The sequence below is a fragment of the Chiloscyllium plagiosum genome, chromosome 34 (genome assembly GCF_004010195.1).
Source record: "Chiloscyllium plagiosum isolate BGI_BamShark_2017 chromosome 34, ASM401019v2, whole genome shotgun sequence".
In the NCBI taxonomy this organism is placed as follows: domain Eukaryota; kingdom Metazoa; phylum Chordata; class Chondrichthyes; order Orectolobiformes; family Hemiscylliidae; genus Chiloscyllium; species Chiloscyllium plagiosum.
Genome location: NC_057743.1, coordinates 27,646,832 through 27,670,833, shown reverse-complemented (window position 1 = coordinate 27,670,833; position 24,002 = coordinate 27,646,832). Strand labels below are relative to the sequence as shown.

Sequence of the window (24,002 nt, the reverse complement as noted above, 5' to 3'; positions counted from 1 at the left end):
GACTTTATTGTTTCTCAATATAGAAATAAAATTTCAAACTCATTTTGTACAACACATTTACATAACATCGTAAATACACAAAAATGTGTCAGATGCTAGAGAGGACACTGCAATATGTACATCACAGTCTGTCTCTACCAAGGCCGCCAGAGAGATTCTGAATCAGAGGAAAGTACATTGTCTTTGGTACGTTTACTCTGAGGAATGAGAGGCGGAAAGTGTGGGACTCTTGCGGGCTCCGGACTGGAAATCTTGTCCTTTTCCTTATCAGCCGATCGGATTTCAATCACTTGCCTCCTCTGGCAGTTGTTTCGATCTAAGTGGGGAGGAGAGCTGGGTTTGGCAGGGCTATTCACGCGGGTGGAGGCAGTAGAGAGCTCGCCCGGCGGCGGGGTGACCGCTGGCATCTGGGCGGCCTGAGCCAGGGGCGATGGCGCAGCTTCGATCCTGCAGCCGCTGTCCGCGGTGCTGAAACGGGTGCCGGTGAATACAGGGAAAGCGTTAACCAAGTGATTCAGCACTCCCAGGCGCAAATGCTCGTCTGTACCTTTGCTTCGGAGCAGATACTGGCTGACCCCGTTCAAGCAGCTCCGGAATCCAGCCTGGTATTCAGCCACTCCCTCCTGGGTCAGCATCAGAACGCCTGAAATCCCAAATACAGTCAATGTCAGTAACCTGGGAGCAAATCTTCGCTCATCAGTTCTTGAGTCCTTTCAATACATCGTCTCACAACTGATATTTAATTTTAGATTAACGTTTTATATGTTTTCTGTAAAAGGTCATGAATTGCCTACCTGTTCTAACTTCTATAGACCCACCTATTGTGCCTCTCAAGACCGAGGAAGCTTATACACTCGAAACAGATTAATCCACATCCTTCCGGATATCACTTCTCTATTTTCATTTTCATTTTGCATTTCATGTGAGATTCCAGGGCAGAAATTGGCCATTCGGCTCGATGAGCCTATTCTTACCTTACATCATTACATCTGCCTTTTTAAAAAAATTCTCGTGCACTTATGCAACTTCACTTTCAATGCATCTTATTATTTGAGATGTATCAACGCATTATACTTTAGTCGTAATCTTCCCATATTTCTATAGGGACTCCACTTCCGCAACTGTGGTATAATTCTGCACTCTGCCTTGACCTCTCCTCGTGGGGCCACGTCTGACCATCAAGCTCAACTAGAGGAGGATGCGTTTAAAGTTATACATTCACTGTTCAAACATTAAGCTGCACTGGATGACGGTGTAGCAGACATATCGCCCACATGAACATGGCCAATCAACTTTTGTTCAAAAGTCAAATCAGCCCCGCCATCAGCAAAGCACTTAATCTGACATCTAGAACACCCTGTCTCATCTCCTTACATTTAGCAATAAGGGTGCAAGACTGGGCTTGGATAGCTAACGCTATCTGGGATATGGAGCTGAGGCAAGCTACAGATCAGCATGTCTAATTACACAGTGAGGCAGACTCGACGGGCCAAAGGGCCGCTTCCTGATCCTAAATGTTGTTATCAGGAACAATTGTAGCTGTTATCAAGCAACAGCACAAACACTGTGAAACATGGAATGGAAAAGCACTCCCCCCGCCCCCTCCCCCCGATGATTTTAGCGAAAGTTGAAGCGCCCCTTAACTGCCCACCTTTGCGAGCGCCTTGCAAATCCCGCAGATGTTTCACTGTTAACTCCAAAATATCGGCCTTTTCTAGTTTCCGTTTCCTGATCTGTTGGAGAGAAATGGAAATCTGATTGAGACAGAAGTCACCTGAGAGGTGAGAGGTGAAAGCGGTTCTACAAAGCACATTCCAAAGCATCGCCCTCGCGGGATGACGGCGAGAAAGCAACGTTTGGTGGCGTTTAGAATTTCTCGTGAGTGAACACTGGAGTCTCACGTTACTGGAATAATGCTCCTCGAGTAGACACTTCAGCTGTTCCAGGCATTCGTTGATCCGAGCTCTTCTTTTTTTCTCCATCAAAGGTTTTGAAACCTAGAGATAGAAGATAAATAGGTCTAGCCACGTTGTACTTCCAACAATTCAAACACTATTTTACGAAAAGATTCAAAAAGGTCCTTCAATTCTATTGCTGTCAATGTGACACGCACCTTTCTGTAAATGCACGCTTGTGTGGTGAGAGGGGACTGAAACCGGTCCACTGGCTTGTTGATATTTTTCATCTCACGATCTGGTTTCGAGAGGGCTTTATTTTTGAGAGGCTTGGCCGTGAGGATGAGTGTCTGGTGGAATGTACTGAGCAACTCCGGGGTTTTATAAAGCAACGCCACTTTGCATCTGAATGCAGTGACTTACCGCCCGCAGAAGCAGTCACTTGCTCCTGTTGTAAGAGACCATTGTAAAAGGGAAGAGAAAGAAATTATTCCTCTGCACTGAATTTGAAACACAGAGCTGATCTTCCATTGTCAGTTGGTCGAGTGAATGATTACGTGTTGCTTAGGAAAATGAAAGGAATAATTTTATCGAGTCCACCAAAACTAAAAAATCAAACATTAATATAAGCACACAGAAGGAAAGGATAGAGGAGATTTAGACAGTGACATCCACACTTCAGAAACAGATATAAAATAGAATGATTGAAACACAATGGATTCTTGCTGAGGATTATGTGGTACTAATTTTATTATATTCACGAATAAGTTATTTGTCCACTCCTAAATGTTCATGTCTAATGTTTTACAGTTTAGTTTATTCACTCACAGTCGAAATGCACCGTGAGAGGTGAGGGATCCACATCTTGTGCGGCAATATCCCTGGCCCAGCGGAAAATGAAGCGGAACATTGCCGCTGCTCACTGTGTGTGTGTGTGGCTGACAGGGCGCTGAAGGAGCTGGCGGCCAATGTCATAGTGGGGGTGCTATTCAGTTCTCATTTCTCGCTCTCTGGTAAATCCCAAATCCGTTTCACGCTCTGTTTTCAAAGCCAGCACCGTGTTAATCATCTCCATGTTCTGACACAATCACAATTTTCTGCCCAGAATCTCACAGCAGCCTCCAGCTCCCCCGCTGACCTTACCGCCACCAACCATCCAGCAACAACCTACAACAGGAGGGCAATCCGGCACACCGCTCTCGTTATCCCGCCACCCCCTCGCCGAAACTCAGGGACTGGCGGAGAATAGAAACAACTTTCTATTCGATTGACCGGTGCTGGTTTCGAAGTGAGTCCCTTGCTCTTGAATTAACACCTTGCATTGATGTAGCACCTTCGTGTTGGCAAACGGTGAAAGTGATCAAACAACTTTTTAAAAACAATCATTTTGGGATGTGGGCGTCACTGACTGGACCAGGGTTTATTGCGGTTACCAGAGGGCAGTTAAGGGTCAACAAAATCGCTGTGGATCTGGAGTCACGTGTAGACCAGCCCAAGTAAAGATGGCCTGTAAAGGGCATGAGTGAACCAGATCGGGGTTTCCTAACAATTGGCGGTGGTTCCATTGCTATCATTAGGCTCATATTCTTATTGATTTATTTGAGTAATTATTCTTGGATCTAAAACTGACCACGCCCTATGGTGGGATTCGGACCCAGGTCGTTAGAATACTGCCTGGCTATCTAGATTAATAGCGTAGCGTTAATACCCTCTAGGCCACCGTCTACATACTCACGTTCTCTTGCTAAACACAACTGCGAGTCAGGAACTCGCACTCATGGAGAGAAATTCCGGAAGTTGGCGTTCTTTGGAAGATTGTTATTATCATTAATGATTGAATGGAGAATGGGAATGAATGGTGCGAGGTGCTGTCAGGGGGAGGGTGGCTGCTTTATTTACAACGTTGGGATTGGGGACTTTCACTGTAACCAGAGAAAGTTCTGAACCATGCGAGGTGACAATATTGCCATCAAAGAACATAAGCAAGAGGACACCTTGCGGTTCTCAATGTGCCATATAATCAAGGACTAAGTATCTTCTGAGAGAGAGAATTTCAAACAGTCAGAATTTGCTGAGCGTAGGAATGTCTCCTTCATTCACTCTACATAAGCGGACACTTATTCTGAAATCGATTCCCACAAAACAAACTCTCCAGACAATGGAAACAGCCCGATCTTTCTGGGAATATAATGCTCCTGTTTGGAGAGGGAGAAAAAGTGAGGGTGGGGGGGTCGGAGGGGGGAGGTGTGAACAGCCGGGAGATGAACTCCTGGGATTCGCCGGGAGCTGGGATAGTCCTAGAAACCAAATTCAGGGATTTATAAATCACGTCACCCTATTAAATCAGTACAACGGGGAATATTTAACGGAAAGTAATTAAAAAAAATTAAAGTCACATAATTTTGGATTCGTAGAATGTTACAACTTTCTAGATTCTCATTGATGGCATTGTGAGTCGTTGAGAGGCCGAACCTTTTCACTTAGACCGAAGCCCTCAAGCTGTAAACCTGATAGTTGGAACAATTTACCTTCCCGTCCATTCAATATTTTTGGGAATATTCTTCAGTCTGAGGAAAAGTCACTGGACCCGAAACGTTAACTCCGATTTCTGTCCTCAGATGCTGCGGAGTTCTCCAGCAATTTCTGTTTTGGAAAGCATACACTCCACGGGTTAAAAAAATTTATTGCATTAGAGTTAAAAAAAAACATCGTTTTCGCCCCATATTTTATATAATCCAGCCCTTCTGCCCATGGCGCGGATACTGGCCCTTGGAAGGAGCGCTCCAATTCCGCTCACTCTTTCCCACCATTGGCTCCTTTTGTCGAGAGTGTGTTGCTGGAAAAGCACAGCAGGTCAGGCAGCATCCGAGGAGCAGGAGAGTCGATGTTTCAGACATAAGGCCTTCATCAGGAATTGGCTCCCTTTTCAAAGGTATACCCAGTTACCGTTCGATTTGTTTCCATCGCCTCTTCAGGCTGTTAGATTCCAGTGAATTATCCCCGTGTCTATTTCACATGCAGCAATAAGGCTTTATTTATAATATTTCACACTTGTTCGATGAACAAGGTCAAACCAAAAGGCGATGTCACTGTGAGAGGCAAGGCCTTGGGAGGGAAACAGAATAGCCCTCGCTGTTACTCTACAGGCCCTTTCGCTGGATTCTTGATCACTGGGATACCATAACCCAGCCGCCAGTGCTCTGGGGTACACCCGACTGAAAGCAATGGGTTTCCTTGTGGACTGCAGAAGCGACCTGGGAAGCTGCCGAACAATTTGCGAAAGCGAAGCGGAGTGTGCCAGGGCCTTAGCTTGAAATCTTGGTCTTTCAAACGATGCACCATGGAAGGTGCACTGGAGATTTACGAGAATGCGATTTAAAAAAGTTGAGTTTATGAAACATAGGAACAGAAAATAGGCCATTCAGCCCATCGAGTCTGCTCCCCGTTCAATCATGGCTGAATAAGTTTCTCAATCCCTTTCTTCCCGTAACCTTTGATACTCAAGGACCTATCTTAGTCCTAAAAATACTTTATTTAAAACAAGAGATTATGACCATTACAAAAATAAACCTGAACTCTCTTTTCGCTGGCAAAGACCTTGGATTGATTGTCTTTAAAATGCTGGAAGAGTTGGGTAGAGTAAAGCTTTTCCAGTTGCGGGAGAGACCAAGAAATGGACCAGGAGAAAACCACTTCACCCGGGGAGTAATGAGAACGTGGGTCTTCCTGCGTCGGAGAGGGGGCCTGGCGCAAAGGGGCAATGAAGGGGAAGCGAAAGAAGGATCAGAGAGGCCCGCTGCTCGGGGTGGCTGAGTGGAGGGACACTGCTCGGGGTGGCTGAGTGGAGGGACGCTGCTCGGGGTGGCTGAGTGGAGGGACGCTGGCGAGCGTCAAGGAGATCGGCGCAGTTCACAGGAGCGGAACTTCAGTGCAATGGAACGACCAGGTAAATCCGCCTGATACATGAGTGGGCATTCGGAGAAGGTGGGAGAGGCACAGTATTAGTCTCAAGATTTTGTTTTTGGAGCGAGGGGAAGGAAGTGTTGAGGTGGCCATTTCTGAGATCGATCATGTAGAGTGAGATAAATAGTGCAGAGGAGATCTTGAAATTTTTTTACACAAATTGGAAATGGGGAGGCTGACCCTGACCCTAACACTAACCTTAACGAGAACCATGACTCTAACCCTGACCCTAAATCTATACCTGACCCTAACCTAAACCTGACCCTGTCCCTACACCTAACCCTAACCTTGTCCCTACCCCTAACCCTAACTCTGACCCTGTCCCTACTCCTAACCCTAACCCTGACACTGTCCCTACCCCGAACCCTACTCCTAACCCTAACCCTAATTCTAACCCTGGCCCTGTCCCTACTCCTAACCCTAACTCTGTCCCTAATCCTAACCTAACCCTAACCCTGCCCCTAATCCTAAACCAAACCCTGTCCCTAATCATAACCCTAACCCTCTCCCAAACCCTAACCCTAACCCTGTCCCGAATCCAACCCCAACACTGTCCCTAACCCTAACCCTGTCCCTAATCCTAACCCTGTCCCTAACCCTGTCCCTAATTATAACCCTAACCCTGTCCCTAACCCTAACCTTAACCCTGTCCTGCTGATGGACGAAGGGAGCTGGCCGTCCTCGTGATTTAAACTGCTTCTGAATAAATGTTTGAACGAAGCCAGTTTTCCTGCCGCTGAACATTCCATTTCCCAACATTACATTCTCCCACCCACACCGCCATCCCGTTATAAATTCCCTGTCATTCATACTTTGCTGCAATCTTGACTCAATTTCTCTCCCGGTTTGAATCCAATCTCATCAACACTTTTACTTTGTAACCTGCTCAAAAGAACAAAAAAAAAACAGCATAAAAGGAGCAATTCGCTGAGCTGGAGCGAATCCCCGGGGCCTCCTGTTTATCATATTCAATGGGAGCCAGTCCCTGACAGCAGCCTTCAGCCAGGACGGCTCCTCACAGCGAGGAAAATCGCGGAAACGCCTCCGTCTCATTGAGATCCCCCCCGAGCCCCAACTCGGGACCAGAGACAGACAGAGAGAGAGAGAAGGGGCCAGCTCCCGGCTGCACAAAGTGGGAGCATCTCTGGGACATGGCCTGGACCCTGCAGCAAAAGATGCTGCAATGGGAAGCTGCAGCCAGTTTTGGGAGCAGATTGAAAGGGGGGCATTGGCACGCGACAGGCCTTTGAAAGAACTCAAGCCCAAACACAACCTCGATGGACTCTTCTGGAGCTTGTTTAAGTCACTCGAGTTTGATTTGAGACATAAAAGCTCGAGGGGGGAATGAATAGCCGAGAATGCCCCAATGAGCCGCATTAACATCCCATTGAGTTCAGGCCAAAGAGTTGAAAGGAGTTTGTGAAGAGGCAGCAGTGAGTTTATAGCCACCGCCCGGGACAAACACTTCATTGTCTTTTAAAACAAAGCAGCCAGTCTTCATTGTGAAACATGAGCTGCTCCCAATGGCTGTGGACTGATGTGGAAACATCTGCCGGAGGAGACAAAAGAGACAAACAAATGTTGGGATGGGAAAAGGTGGGATCAAGGACCTGGGTTATATGAGCTACTCGGGAACAAAATAACGTTTCACTCTCTGTGCCCAATCCCTGTGCACTCACTGCCCACATTCCGCATACACTGGACAGGTCAATGTTTCCTTCCTCATCCAATGCACACACTCCCTTAACAACACAAACTTTGGTAAATACAGTATACAACTAAGGAAGGCTTTTAACACAAACGGAGTCGCTTCTAGCTTTGATAGAATCAAGCACTACAGCAGGTTCGGCCCTTGGTGACTGTACTAGCTTTTTAAAAAGGGGCTGTCCTGGAAGAATGATCCCAGGGGTGAAGGGTATGAGGTCTTTGGGTGCGAACCTGATGGAGTTTGGCGGTATGAGAGGAGGTCCAATAGAAACTTACAGAATATCGAGAAGCCTGGATAGAGTGGACATGGAGATGCTCCCACTAGTAGGAGAGACTAGAAAACGAGAGCACAGCCTTAGAGTGAAGGGATGACCCTTTCGAACTGAGATGAGGAGGAATCTCTCCAGCCACATCGTGGAACTCATTGCCACAGAACTCATTGCTGGGGAGTCATTTCAGACAGAGATAAGTTCTTGATTAGTGAGGGGATGCAAGTTTAAAGGGAGGAGATAGGAGAATGGGGTTGAGAAACATATCAGCTACGATCCAATGGCGGAGCAGACTTGATGGGCCGAATGGCCTAATTCTGCTCCTGTATCTCATGGTGCCAAGTTTCAGTCTGATGCCCCTTCTCCAGAATGTTATTCTGTTCACATATACATGGAAACCTCGTGGGGAAGTTTCTGCTGAAGTTGCTTTCAGTACATTAGATCTCTCTCCCTCCTCTTCTCTCCTTGTGTTACTGACTTTGGGATTCACATAAATCCTCTTTTGAAACAAGGAATGCCCGTTCAGATCTACAAAGCCAGGGATTAAATCCCCGGAATAATGTATTCCTGCCGAACAGAAAGCTTCCTCAGCCTTGGAAGCATAGGTTTCTCCAGGAACACAGGAGCCACCAGGTTTGAATGAGATACAGTGGGATTGGTAAAGATCTGTGGGCCTCATGGTTGGTAATTGTGTTACAATGAAACCCTGAACCGCTGAGATTTGTAATGGAGCTCGTTTCGGTCGCTATTTCGATGGAGCAGTGAATGAATGGGGACTGACCCCCACTTTCAGCCGATTCCCCCTCCCCGCCTAGAGAAAGCAGCTGCTCTCAGTAGGACAGCGGCTGGAAACAATTGATCAGGAGAATGAATGGGGATTCCTCACGCTGTAAACTTCACTTAATTGTTCCTTTGACTTTTCACAGCGGGTTCAGGTAACGATAGCAGTCATAGAATGTCGTGGACAAAATGAATTTCAGCGAGTGAATTGCAGAGGAGCAGAAATAGAAAGCGGCAGTCGACTTAACCCACGGACACGGAATTAGCACAAGGTTACATTGAGAGGCACGCTCGAAGGAGGCGGTGGTAATGTCACTAGACTAGCACCCTAGAACCTCAAGCTAACATTATGGAGACATAGATTCAAAACACAACATGGTAGATAATGGAAGCTGAAGTTAAGCCCTCTTATGGCCCCACCACTGCACTAGGAAGCTTGGGTTCAAATCCTACCTGTCCCAGAGGTATGCAATGACGATTCAGTTAAATTTTAAAAAGTTTAAAAATAGACACACTCCACTCTGTCCACTCCACACTCTCCAACAGAGTATCACACGGATGTGGGAAGGAGCCATTTTCAGGACGGCAACCCTGTAACTAGGATTCCTGAAGGGCTCCTGCCTGAAACGTCGATTTTCCTGCTTCTCGGATGCTGCCTGACCTGCTGTGCTTTCCCAGCACCACTCTAATCTTGACTTTAATCTCCAGCATCTGCAGTAGCCACTTTCGCCCAACCCTGTCACTAGTGGCATTCCACTAGGATCACAATGAATTACAACGTATAAATGATTTAAATGAGTAAAGTCAATGTACTGTAGTCATGTTTGTGGATGACACAAAATTAGATGGGAAGGCAAGTAGTGAGAATGTGAGTGGGCAAAAACTTGGCAAGTGGAATATAATGTGGGAAATGTGTGGTTATGCACTTTGGCAGGAAGTATAGAAGAGCTGAATATTATTTAACTGGAGAAAGATTACAGAAAGTTATCAAACAAGGGTTAGGGAGGCCTTATCCGTGAATCACAAAAGCTCGCATTTCTGTTCAGTGGGTAATAGGGGTGGCAAATGGAATGTTGGTCTTCATTTCAAAGGAACTGGAGCATAAAAGTAGAGGTTTTACCTCCCTAGTCAGGCCACAGCCGGAATACTGTGGACAGTTTTGGGTCTGTTATCAAAGGAAAGAGACACTGGCATTGGAGACAGTCCAGAGAAGGTTCATGAGAGTGATCCTGCTTATGAAGGGACTGTCTTACAAGGAGAGGTTGAGTAGACCGGGCCTGTACTCCTTGGAATTTAGAAGACTGAGAAACAACCCGATTGAAACATACAAGATTCTTGGTGGACCTAACAGGGTGAATGCTGAAAGGTTGTTTCCCCTTGTGGGACAGTCTAGCACCAAACGGTACAAATCTCAGAATAAGAGGTCACCTATTTATAACAGGGATGAGGAAGAATTTCTTCTCCCAGAAAGTAGTGTGTCTGTGGAATTCTCTCCAGCAGAGGGCTGTGGGGGCTGGGTCATTCAGTATAATCAAGGCTGAGATAGACAGAGTTTTGGTCAGTAAAGGAATCAAGAGTAATGGGGAAAGGCAGCAAAGTGGAGTTGGAGATTATCAAATCAGGCCTGATAGGCTGAAAGGCCTACTTTTGCTGTCATGGTTATTGTCTCATGGTAAAAAATGGTTATTGGGATTTGAATATTATAGGTGGAGATTTATACTTCTTGGTAGGCAAGGTAATCAAATATTGTCAAGAGTAGGTGGGAATGTGAAATTCAACACTAATACAAACAACAGATTTAAGGGGTTGAAATTGCCTACACTTGACCACCTTTAAAATGTCCCAGTCACTACTATCCTATTGATACCCTCAAATCTGCAAATTCTGAACTATTTGACTTTGGTGAATATCATCTAATTGTATCCTCATTGACTGTCACTCAAAGGTGGTCAGGAATTCCCTTTCACTGCCCTCACTTCCTGAACAGCACAGAGTATACAGTAAATCTAGACTGGAACATCTGTAAAGCACTGATAGTTCACAAATAAACAGCTTCACATCAGGGATCTAACGAAGGTACATTTACCTGACAAAACTGTCACCCCAATGATTACAATCATGTCATGGTGGTGTAGATTGTCATATTATATCACAGTGTCAAAAGGCAATGAGGGAAAAATCGACAGGGGAGAGCATCAAAGAGCAATATGAGTTTTACAAGGTGCAAAAGTGAGGGCAGTTATGCCACAATGACATCAACCATCTTTTGGGCATGAAGTCACTTAATCAATAATAAAACAAAGAATTGCCAATACTTGAGATCTGAAACACAGAAACAGAAATTTGCTGCAGAAACTTAGTAGCACCTGTGGACAGGAATTCCAGTAACCCTTTTTCAGAACTGATAGCAACTAGAGAAAGGTGGTATCTGAATGAATAAAGAGTTGAGCTGGGAAAAGCACAGCAGGTCAAGCAGCATCCGAGAAAGGGATTCGACGTTTCAGGTCAGAATCATTCATCAGGACTCCCCTACTCCTCTGATGTTGCTTGACCTGCTGTGCTCTTTCCAGCTCCACTCTGACTCTCCAGTATCTGCATTTATATCAAAGGTGGTATGTCTGCTGATGATGGGATGGAGTAAAAGTTAGAGATGGAGCTCAGAGAGAAAAAAAGTAGTTAGACAAAGGGATTGAGGTAATGAGCCAGGGAAGAAAGTTAGCTAGGTGATAGTGGGGGCCATATGTAAGTGAAAATGGCTTGGATTGCTGGAAGCAACCCATGGCATGACAGGACCTGCAATGTGGAGGTGAGTAATAGACATGGAAGAAGGTAGTGATGCTTTAAAATTAAATGATAATGAGTTTTGAAGGTTGTAATGTTCCCAAGTGGAAAAAGACATGCTGTTCTTTCAGCTTGTGCTGAGCTTGCTGGAGCACTGCAGCAAGCCTGAGACACACATTCGCTAGGAAACATGGTAGGGTTTCGAAGTGGCAGGCCATTGAAAGTTCAGGGTCATTTTTACAGATAGAGTGTAAGTGTTCTGCAAAGCAGTCACTCTGCCTGCATTTCATCTCCCCAGTGTAGAGTAGACCACATTGAGATGCAGTGAATACAGTAGATTAGATTAATTGTATTGTAGGTAAAGTTTTGATTCATTGGGAAGACCCTTGGATATTATAGAATATAGAATATTACAGCGCAGTACAGGCCCTTTGGCCCCTCGATATTGCGTCAACCTGTGAAATCAATCTGAAGCCCATCTAACCTACACTATTCCATTATCATCGATATGTTTATTCAATGACCATATAAATGTCCTTAAAATTGTCAAGCCTTTATTGTTGCAGGTAGGACGTCCCACACCCTTACTACTCTGAGTAAAAAACCTACCTCTGACATCTATCCTATATCTTTCACCCCTCAATTTAAAGTTATATCCCCTTGTGCTAGCCATTACCGTCCGAGGAAAAAGGCTCTCACTGTCCACCCTATCTAATTCTCTGATCATCTTGTATGTCTCTATTAAGTCTCAAGTCCCCCAGCCTTTCCTCATAAGACCTTCCATCCATACCAGGCAACATCCTTGGAAATCTCCTCTGCACCCTTTCCAATGCTTCCATATCCTTCCAATAATGCGGCAACCAGAACTGTACACAATACTCCAAGTGCGGCCCCACTAGAGTTTTGTACAGCTGCAACATGGCTTCATGGCTCCGAAACTCAATCCCTCTACCAATAAAAGCTAACACACAGTACGCCTTTTTAACAACCTTATCAACCTGGGTGGCAACTTTCAGGAATGTACATGGACACCGAGATCTCTCTGCTCATCCACACTACCAAGAACCTTCCCATTAGCCCAGTATTCTGTATTCCTGTTACTCCTTCCAAAGTGAATCACCTCATTTTTCCGCAATAAACTCCATTTGCCACCTCTCAGCCCAAGTCTGCAGCTGGTCTACATCCCTCTGTAACCTGTAACATTCTTCCTCACTGTCCACAATTCCACCAATCTTAGTGTCATCTGCAAATTTACTAACCATCCTTCTACACCCTCATCCAGGTCATTCAAAAAATGACTAATAGCAATGGACCCTTTGAGAAGGTGATTGGGTAAACTGGGATTATATGGCAAAGTATTATGAGGGTATTTGGGAGAGGAGGACGAGTGGACCAGCGTGTCCCAGAGGGAATGGTCTCTGCAGGATGCTGACAGGAAATGTGTGTCTAGTGGTAGCAGAAATGGTATCTTACGATCCTAAGTGCCATTTCTGCAAAGAACCATCCTTTGCTGGTCTCTGAGGAAAATAGGTCTCACAACTTAATTCTCAGAGAGAAAAATGTCAAATCTCAAAGTAGGAGGAACTGAATTTCTAAACCCTTCCTAACAAGGTGAAACATATTAGAACATAGAACATAGAACGTTACAGCGCAGTACAGGCCCTTTGGCCCTCGATGTTGTGCCAATCTGTGAAAATAATCTGATGCCCATCTAACCTACACCGTTCCATTATTATCCAAATGAATGTCCAATGCCCGTTTAAATGCCCTTAACCTCAGCGAGTCTACCACTGTTGTAGGCTTACTACTCTCTGAGTGAAGAAACTACCCCTGATATCTTCCTAAATCTATCACCCCTCAATTTAAAGTTATGTCCCCTCATGTTAGCCTTCACCATCCAAAGAAAAAGGCTCTCACTGTCCACCCTCTCTAACCCTTTGATTATCTTATACGTCTCAATTAAGTCACCTCTCAACCTTCTTCTCTCCAATGAAAGCAACTTCAGTTCCCTCAGTCTTTCCTCGTAACACCTTTATTTCCATACCAGGCAACATCCTAGTAAATCTCCTCTGAACCCTTTCCAAAGCTTCCACATCCTTCCTATAATGCAGTGACAAGAACCGCACACAATACTCCAGGTGTGGCCATACCAGTGTCTTGTACAGCTGAAGCATGACCTCCTGGCTCTGAAACTCAATCCCCCTATCAATAAACACCAACACACCATATGCCTTCTTAACAACCCTATGAACCTGGGTGGTAACTTTCAGGGATTTATGCACCTGGACACCGAGATCTCCCTGCTAATCTACACTGCCAAGTAATTTACCATTCGCCCTGTACTCTGCATTCCTGTTATTTCTTCCGAAGTGAACTATCTCACACTTTTCACATTAAACTCCATTTGCCACTTCTCGGCCCAGCTCTGCATCTTATCGATGTCCCTCTGTAACCCACAGCATCCTTCAGCACTATCCACAACTCTGCCTACCTTAGTGTCATCTGCAAATTTACTAACCCATCCTTCTATGCTCACCTCCAGATCATTTATAAAAATGACAAACAGCAGTGGCCCCAAAACAGATCCTTGTAACTGAGCTCCAGGATGAACATTTCCCATCAACCATCACCTTCTGTCTTCTTTCAGCGAGCCAATTTCTGATCCAAACCACTAAATCACCTTCAATCCTGAAACTCTGTATTTTGTGCAACAGCCTACCGTGTGGAACATTATCAAATGCTGTATGAAGTCCATATACACCCAATCAATCGCTTTACCTTCATCCATCTGTTTTGTCATCTTCTCGAACAACTCAGTAAGGTTAGTGAGGCATGACCTACACTTCACAAAACCGTGTTGACTATCCCTAACCAAATTGTTCCTTTCCAGATTATTATAAATCCTATCTCTTATAACATTTTCCAACACCTTACCCACAACCGAAGTAAGGCTCACTGGCCTATAATTATCAGGGTTGTCCTGACTCCCCTTCTATCCTCCAGTCTTCTGGCACTACTCCTGTCGACAATGATGACAAAGATCAAAGCCAAAGGCTCTGAAATCTCCTCCCTGGCTTCGCAGAGATAAATCCCATCCGGCCTCGGGAATTTATCTATTTTCAGATCTTCCGAAATTGCTAAAACCTCCTCTTTGTCAACCTCAATCCCATCTAATCTTGTAGCCTGTATTTCAGTATTCTCACTAACATTGCCCTTTACCAATGTGAATACTGATGAAAAGTATTCATTAAGCGCTTCCTCATGTCCTCAGATTCCACACACAACTTTTGACTATTATCTTTGATTGGCCCTAATCTTACTCTAGTCATTCTTTTATTCCTGATATACCGATAGAAGACCTTAGGGTTTTCCTTGATCCTATCCGCCAACAACTTCTCATGTCCCCTCCTGGCTCTTCTTAGCCCTCTCTTTAGATCTTTTCTGGCTAACTTATAACTCTCCAGCCTCCTATCTGAGTCTTCACTCCTTATCCTAACATAAGCCTTCTTCTTCCTCTTGACAAAAGCTTCAACTTCTTTGGGAAACCATGGCTCCATCTCTCGATAACCACCTCCCTGCCTGATGGGTATATGCTTATCAAGGACCCGCATGCTCCTTGAAAGAGCTCCACATTTCAAGTGTGTGCATCCCCTGCAGTTTCCTTCCCCATTCTCTGCATCCTAAATCTTGCCTAAACACATCACAATTGCCTTTCCCCCAGTTATACCTCTTTCCCTGCGATACATACCTAACCCTGGAAGGGCTTTTGCCTGAAACGTCGATTTTACTGCTCCTTGGATGCTGCCTGAACTGCTGTGCTCTTCACCACTAATCCAGAATCCACATACCTAACCCTGCCTATTGCTATTGTAAACGTAACTGAATTATGGTCACTATCGACAAAGTGCTCACCTACTCTTCTCAACATCTAGATTCAGGATTATGTGTTTCATAAAGATCACTGCATATTATTATATTCCAATGGATATAGGCCCAACGTACTCAAACTTTCAACGTGCACATTTGGGCACTCCATCTTAGTTCAGGTGCTCTGAGGATAACTGTGAACTCTCATTTACTACTCTAATCTCTCAGCAAAATGCAGCAATCTGAAGTTGAAAGATTTCATTAGTGTCAGGTCAAGGTTCTATCTAACAGTTGAATGGAGCATCTACATATATACACATTAGGTAAACATAGTCCCAGAGGGTAAGGGGTGGTGCAAGGGAATGGCTATGCTCTGGTCTATCACATTACAGATAGCAGACATCCAACTGCCTTCCGCACATTACACGCTTCCTCCAGCACAGCAAGATTCACAGAATCCCTACAGTGTGGAAACAGGCCCTGCGGCTGCTTGTCAATATATCTTTGAAAACTTACGCAAGTTTGTAGATCGAGAAATGACAGGGTAATAGAAATCAGCTGGAAAGAAAATCACAACACAGGTGACCACAACACAGATTATCACACACAGATGATCCGACTCATTCTGTGGACCACTGCATCAAAAGAGTTTTATAAAATCATGAGGGGCATGGATGAGGTGAATAGCCAAGGTCTTTTCCCCAGGGTAGGGGAGTACAAAACTAGAGGGTGTAGGTTTAAGGTGAGATGGGAAAGATTTAAAAGGGACATAAAAGGCAACGTTTTCATGCAGAGGGTGGTGCGTGTCTGAAATGAGCTGCCAGATGTGGTGGGGGCAATGCTGGAAGCAGGAATGATGGGTATAACTGAAAATCAAACTGAACACCGAAAATCGAAAACGCACAAGAGGCCGGAAATGGAGGTACAGCTCTGTCATGTGAGTATGGTGATTAAAGGTAAGTTGGTGTACCAACTGCACTGCTCCCAACATCAGGGAGCAATTCTGTATCAGTCCTGTTTCCAGCAGCACCACTACTCACCCTTTACAAAGTAACTGGTGTTAGGTTCACAGCTTGGGACACAGGGACCTGAAAGCGGGATCTCTTGCTCCAGTTGCTCATGAGTAAAGTTGTACCATCCTAACCATCTGTTATCTAGCACCATCTTGTTAAGAATAGTTTGATAACCTTCTACAGTGTGAAACAGTAGAAAATCCATGCCTGAATATACATCAACATAAGCCCCTTTGACAGAAGCAAATAGAACAGAAGAGATGGCTAGTCCACGTTGCCCTAGGATGACCAGATTCTGGGACTTACTGAGATCCACAAGCAGCCCCCTGGATGTCAGCTGTTCCCAGGGAATGGCATTCACTTCTCGGAGTCAGGAATTGGTGGGATCAGGCCCTGCTCCAGAGTCAAAGGGCTTCCTGATGAAGGGCTTATGCCCAAAACATCGACTCTCCTGCTCCTCAGATGCTGCCTGACCAGCTGTGCTTTTCCAGCACCACATTCTTCGACTCTGATCTCCAGCATCTACATCCTCACTTTCTCCTGCTTCAGAGTTCCCAGCACAAAATCCAGGCCAACATACCAAGGCTACACGGAGGGAGTGCTCCTGTTAGAGATGTGTCTCTCAGATGAGACGTTAGAGCAAGAACTGGTTTCACTCTCAGGGGTATATAAATGATTAACCCGTAAGACTCACAGAGAAGGCAAGGTCAGCCTGGTGTCCTGGCCAATAATTGTACTTTAACCAATACCAACACAGAATATCTGGTATCACCACAATATTATCAGTGGGAGCTTCCTGGTCACAATTTAACTGCAACATGACAACAGCGATCACACTGTAAGAAGTACTTTAAATATTGGCAAAGAACATGGAGACTTCCAGAGGTCACGGAAGGTGCTATAAAAAGACAAGTTTAGTCTTTTAATCTGTTTTGAGTGGCACTGATCATTCTTATACACAGGATGAGGCGGCTAGACTGTGTTTATCTTGTCAGCAACAAAATTAACAGTAAAAATCCCTGAGAATCCAGCAGAGCCCAGGATGGGGGCAATACCCAATGAGCTCATGTACTGACCTTGCTGCCAGGAGCAGACATGTTGTGGTCACCGCCCACCCATGTCGAGCAGCTGGATGGGCACTACAGCGTTTGTCCCCTGATGCACTCCGCCACGATCTGTTCCTCACTGCGAGTATGCATCTGCACCACCTTTGGGATCAGGTTCAACTTCCGGGACACCCCTTTCTGCTCGAGCACAGTTGCGGGCATATGGCACAAGATCCCACAACCTGTTAAGATAAATCAGAAACACACACACACACACACACACACCACTCACCGGATCCTGAAGAGTTCAGCTTCTTTTAAAAAGAAAAGTTGTGGTCAGTGCTGGAGAAAACGGCCCCTGGTTACATTCTAAACAACAACACAACTTTATTTATGGAGCACATTCAACACAGGAAAATGTCCCAAGGTGTTTCACATGAGCAGAATTTGACACTGAGCCACATCAGGAGATATTAGGATAAATGAGCTAACATTCGCTCAATAAGATAGGCTTTAAGGACCTGTGCGACCGAAGAAGCAAAGGCAGAGGAATTGAGTCCGAGACAACTGAAGCTACATCCACCGATGGTACAGCAATAATATCTTGGGGTGCACAAGAGGACAGAACTGGAGGGAGAAAGAGTTCCACCTTTATGTTGGATCCCAATATTTTTAAATTCTAAATGTACACAGACTTTCTCTCCCTCTTCAACTTGCTGTCACTCTGGGTATCTGAAACCACAAGTTCAACATCTGGTCTGGTCAAATGACCACCCTCTGAGCAAGAATGGATATTTCAACTCTCAGCCACCTCTTCTGCAATGCCGAGTTAGAGATAAAGGCAATCTCAGCCGGGAATTCCATCTCTGGACTATGCCGTGCCCTCATCCCTTATCCAAACTCAAACAAGGGCATGTGTCAATTTTGAGTGGATTGGAGGGTGGAAACATGGCTGAAATCTGAACAAGGGACAACTTTCAGCTAGAAAAATCTCTGACATTTTGGGATTGCTGGACCTATTCTTTAACCATGAGGCTATAATCCCCATAACTCAAAAACTCAATGTGTGAAATCACAGTAATATCCAGAGCAGTTTCACAGTCAGGTAACTCACATTCTTAAGAGCAGAACAAAAGGGAAGTCCACAGATCAACCCCATACCTCCTGAGACTGAGGTCCATCCCTCTAGCCACAGCTTCGTTTCCTGATTGTCTTCAGATGAAGAGTTTTCTTTGTTTGAAGACTGACGTTTGCGTTTCAGTGAAAGTATGCTGCAGTTCTTCATACTTGTTGGGTTCACTGAAGCTTTCATCCATTGTTCAGTCCACCCACATCAGTGACGTGACCATTCCTGACAGTTCAAGGTGTGGGGTTAGGGAATGAGCAAGGTTCAGGGTCTATTGGAGCAAAACCCCGTCTTTGGCTCTCGATGTAGAGTGGGCTTTCCCAACCAAAGCTCAGTCCACAGCTACATAGGATGGGAACTGGTATTGGGAGGCTTGGACAGGGAGGTCAGTACATCCTCACAAAGTTCCCCACCCTGACACTTATGAATAGAAAGAGTCACACTTGAAAAGCATATCCCAATTCACAGTATTCCAATCAACATTCCAAGAGGTCTTACATAGTAAACAAAATCACTGTTATTCAGAAGCAAAAAATGATGGTGACTTGACTAGCTAGAGGGTACTGAGGCAAACTCCAATTCTTGTATTACCCCCTAACCCTTAGGGAGGGCATGATATGGTATATTGACCCACACTGGTTTCCCAAACTGAAACCAGCCAACCATCGAGCCCTGTCACATGACAATGCTATCGACACAGTTGAAGTGCTGATAGGACGGGAGTTTCTGCTGAATTTTGGCAAGGTTCCCTCTGATTGTCCCAACATCTTCTTTCACTGATGTCTGTGGGGTGTTCTCGGAAACCATCTCATGTCCTTCTGTGAAGGAACGTTTAATTTGATAAAAACCTTTTGGGAAGCACATTGAGGACAAGCTTTGCTTCAATCCAATGACATTCTATTGACAACATGCAGGATCAGGGAATGAGTCATCGTCACTGGTTCTTTCCTGTGGAGGCAATATGGTGGGACACAGCCATGGCAGCAGACTTCAGAGAAGGAAGGGTTTCAAGAAATAATGGGTGGGGTATGGCTTTGAGATTTCAAATACAGATCCGTTTATATAGCCTCAAGCCACCCCAATATGTCTATAGGCTAATGAATTATTTTGGCAACAAGGAGTCAATTTGTGCACAGCAAGTTCCCACAAACAGCAATGTGAGAATGCCCAGATATTATGTTTTAGAGACTTTTGCGAAGAGTTCTTGTTTGCCTGTTACAGCAGGGATAACTGCCCTACTCTTCTTCAAACAACACCAGTGGATCCTTGACATCCACCTGGAAGAGTAAACAGGGCTTTAGTTTAACTCCTTGTCTGAAACACAGCAACGTCAACTACGCAGCCCTCTCAGTCCAGCACTGAAGAGCCAGCCGTGGTGTTCTGCTCAGATCTCTGGAGTGAGATTTAAACCCATGTTCTCTGACTCAAACATGAGAGAGAATTACCAACCCAACCATACCTCGGAGTAAAGTTGAATTTCAAAATCCTGTTGATTGCAGGAGTAGGGTAAACTCCAGGGACTTGAAGAGTTTCACAGTTTAGCGAGCTCAGAAGGACTGAGTTAAGAGATGTACGCGAAGAGTTGAGCCTAGGGATGGGCTGACCAGCCTTCTGTACCTGTATCAAACTTTGAAGAAATGAATGTGTGAATCGGCCGCTGTCACCTTCAGCTGAGGAACGGAATGTTCAGAAGATAAATGGCCAGACTAATGTGGATTAAAGACAACCAGAAAAGGAAGGTAGTGGCAGGGAATAAAGGTTTCGCAGCCTTGGTTTAAAAGGTATGAGGAGTAAGCAATGTTTCAAAGGTTTAGAACTCAGTACAAAAGTATTCAACTCAAACATAAAATACACATTCTCCAATTTAGCATTCCCTCCTCAGCCTGGTATCACATTGTACCCAGTCCCCTGACTATTCACTCTTCCTGGTGTCCCACTGTCTCCTGTCCCCTCTACAACTCACTCAGGATGTTACCACAGTACCTGTGTAGTCCTCTGGTGTGATTACTTCTGAGTCTCTATACAAGGCAGTCGGTCGCTCTTCTTAGTCCTGTTCATATCAGCACAGACCTGCTGAAGGCTGACCTGAAGGACCAAAGAGAAAACAGCAGCCCTAAACTCAAACACTCCTAACCACCAGACACAGCATGACACGTGTATTTCTGGAGGTTTCATTAGAGGCTCCCAGCTCCAAACAGTTAAACAACTTGTCTGCTTCATTAATTAAAAACAAAACAAAAATGCCACAAATTTTTAAACCCAATTCTTCTCCTTGCGCTGTCCACAATCATACACAGAGAATAGATTTTGGGAGGTCTCTGAGACTTCAGGGAAACTGGAGAGGGTTGGCAATGAATACACATAGATGATGAAGTCAATGGCCACTGAATTTGATTGCCATAATGAATGCAGTTACTAAGACCCTTTCAAGTCAGGAGCTTCTGATGAAGAACCATCATCAAGCTGAAGTGTTAACTCCGTTTCTCTCCCTTTATATGCTACCAGACCTGCTGAGTTTCTCCAATATTCTCTGCCTTTATTTCAGGTCAGAGAAGATTTGGGGTTAAGGCTGTGGTCAGGAATATGAAGCTGCAATTTTTATTGACTGCCTGTCACCAGATGGCAGAGAGCACAGATGGTCATATGACCCCCACTAGTGGCAGACAACCGCTACTGCAGCTGCTGGCTACACAATTGGCACACGCGTCGGGGGCACAGAAGGGAACTTTTATTTTCAAGTGCAGCAACTTGTTAAGATTGAAATGTCTGGCTGGGAAGATGGTGGAAGCAGGTTTATTAGTAACTGTGAAAAGGCACTGAAGTAAATGTTTGAAGCAGAACACTTTACAGCGCTGTGAGGAGGAGCAGGGACGTGGAACTGGATGGGCACAAAAGACTGAATTGTGTTTTCTGAGCTGTATCCGTCTATGATAATTCCCACTTCCCTCACAGATCCAAAGCTAATTTGGTCATCCAAAACCATTAGCAGCAGGTCTGAGTTCATTGACTTGAACGAATTGAACACCAAACTATTTGCTGGTGATGAGAGTACAGGTATCAAACATTAAACAGTAGGTATCTGCTGTTCTCTATGCACTACCTCTGTGTAGTACCCATTGTTATCACTGGAGTAAGCTATGCTGAGGAAATGCTTGTGAGAAGCATTGCTGCCCAGGCTTCCATATCCATTGGAGCAGTCATTGTGCACTGGCTGTAAGAGGGAAGGGGGAGCGGCTTCAGCTGTCAAGTCATACGGCATGGACACTGACCATTAAGTCCAACTCGTCTGTGCCAACCAGACATCCCAATCTGACTGAGTCCCATTTGCCAACATTGACCCATATCCCTCTAAAACCTTCCAAATGTGTACCCATCCGTATGCCTTTTAAATGTTGTCATTGTATAAATGAATGACTGATTAATTATCATATACATCTTGTGGGTGCAGCAAAAAAAGTGTTTAATCACCACAATCCAGCACCATTTTGATTTACAATAAGGATGAAAAGAAATTACTTAAGTTCTGTTCAAATTGGGGTCTCAAGCACAGGTTCAGGGCACAGTCTCTGCAAAGTGTTCCAGTCCTCAGGGAGCCCCGCTCTGGGAACAGCAATACCGATGTTGATGCCCCAGGAGACCTTGGCCCTGCTGCTGCCGTGCCTCACCAACCCCATCAAGAGACCCTGCTTTGGGCACCGACCCCACCAAGAGACCCTGCTTCGGGCACCGACCCCACCAAGAGACCCTGCTTTGGGCACCGACCCCACCAAGAGTCCCGGCTCTGGAGTACCCTCCTGCACCACCTCCACCAGCAGTTAAGGTTTGTAACTCAAAGGACTCATGAAGGGAGAGACCCCAAAAATGTTTTGTTTTTGTCGCAGGTTGCTATGAGCTGAAAGGCCAGTGAATGCAAATTCAATGCTAACCAGGGAATTGGCTGAACAATTGAATGGGAGAAATATTCTGATTACTGGCGAAGAGCAAAGATTGGGACTAATTATATCATTCTTTCCAAGTCTCACACAGACACCATTGGCCAAATGTCTTCCAGTCTGTACTGAGCAATTCTTCCAAGTGAAACCAGCGATGGACAGTGAAAACAAATTCTTGATCACTGCTGGATAAGTCTCTTGTGACTGGGTCAGAAGTCTAAACACACTTTTCTTATATTGGTAAGCCCTTTCTGAAAACGGACCTGAGTTTTTGCATGTGACTTGTTTTCAGGCTCCATGCTTCCGCGTTAGTTATTCGTCCACACCAGACATTGCAGGTGAGGTAATCCCATACTTAATGTAGACCAAGGTGCAGGAAGCCTGGCCAACATGGGAGTGAATCTGGGACTCTCACGGCTTGAATGGCTCAGTATGATACCAGGCACAAGTGGAATCACTTAAACACAACTTATCCTCATGGACTGCCCAAGCCTCAATCAATAGAACTATCTGTCAATGTGAAGGATGAAACAAGAACCTATTTATGTAAAAACTCAGCAGGTCTGGCAGCATCTGTGGACAGAAAGTAGAATTAATATTTTGCGTTCTGAATGTTCGGAAAGAGTGTCACTGGACCCAAAATGTTAACTCTGCTTTCTCTCCGCAGATACTTCCAGACTTGCTGAGTTTTCCCAGCAATTTCTAGTTTTGTTCTGGATTTCCAGCATCGGCAAGTCTTTGGTCTTTTTTAATTTACTTTGTCGTGCTTTTAATATAGCAAACCATTCCAAGGTGCCCCACAGCAATATTATCAGATTAAAACTAAGATAGTTAGAACAAAAGTTGTGAAAAAGCTTTTAAGAAACATTTTGAAAGGGTGGAGAAGGAGAGAGGAAAGTTTGCAGAAAGAATTCCAGCATGGGACCCTGTGGACTGAAGGAAGTGAGGGGAAGAAATAAAAAGGTCAGAATTGGAGGATCCAGGGTTATAGGACTGGAGGTGGTTCCGGAAATAGGGACGAGCAAGGCCAAGGAGATGGATAAATCAATGAAATTCCATACAAAACTGTCAATCGACGCTCACTTCCAGCAGTATAATGGATCACACACTGGATCTCCCAGCACAAACTGAACTTTACATCAACACCGAGCAAACCATAGAGACGGAGAGTTTGCACAGGGCTATGAATGGGCTCAAGTGTTGTTCAAATGTTCTTGGGACTGACCTATAGCAGCAGTCTGTGGATCTGTTTCTGCAGCTCCTTGATCTCCTTGCTGACGTGAGGCATCTATAGGTTGTCAGCTGCAAACACATCTTCATTCAGCGGAGTCCTGAACAGAGTACAAATAATCAGTACCTTGTATGAATTCACAAGAACACCATTTAAAAGCAACCACAAACAGACATTTCATAATTCTTGGCCAAGCCCGATCTCAGTGAGAAAGATGTATTTCCTGTATCCAAAACAAGGAAGTTAAGGATAGTGTTAAACTGAAGGGAACACTTACAAAGTCTGCAAAGATTATTGGTAGGTCAGAGAATTGGACTGACTTTAAAAGAACCAGCAACAAATGATTAAAAGGACAATAAAGGCAGAGAGGAGAGTAAGAGAGAAAGCTGGCT

At 44.9% G+C, this 24,002-nt stretch overlaps 1 protein-coding gene across 9 annotated transcripts in view; it reads right to left on the bottom strand.

Annotated features, from left to right (window-relative positions):
* Positions 1-24,002, bottom strand: part of her3 (hairy-related 3) — a 41,322-nt gene continuing 17,320 nt past the window's right edge. For 3 of the 9 annotated variants that reach the window (XM_043676004.1, XM_043676001.1, XM_043676003.1), the window contains 7 exons: positions 23,605-23,710; positions 17,352-20,532; positions 4,424-4,538; positions 2,114-2,343; positions 1,902-1,997; positions 1,652-1,733; positions 1-643 (listed from right to left, as the gene is read on the bottom strand). In XM_043676004.1, coding sequence (XP_043531939.1) covers positions 135-643; positions 1,652-1,733; positions 1,902-1,997; positions 2,114-2,185 — 759 coding nt within the window. In that variant the 5' untranslated portion in view covers positions 2,186-2,343; positions 4,424-4,538; positions 17,352-20,532; positions 23,605-23,710 and the 3' untranslated portion in view covers positions 1-134. The other 6 variants (XM_043676005.1, XM_043676006.1, XM_043676007.1 and 3 more) reach the window with 6 other exon arrangements.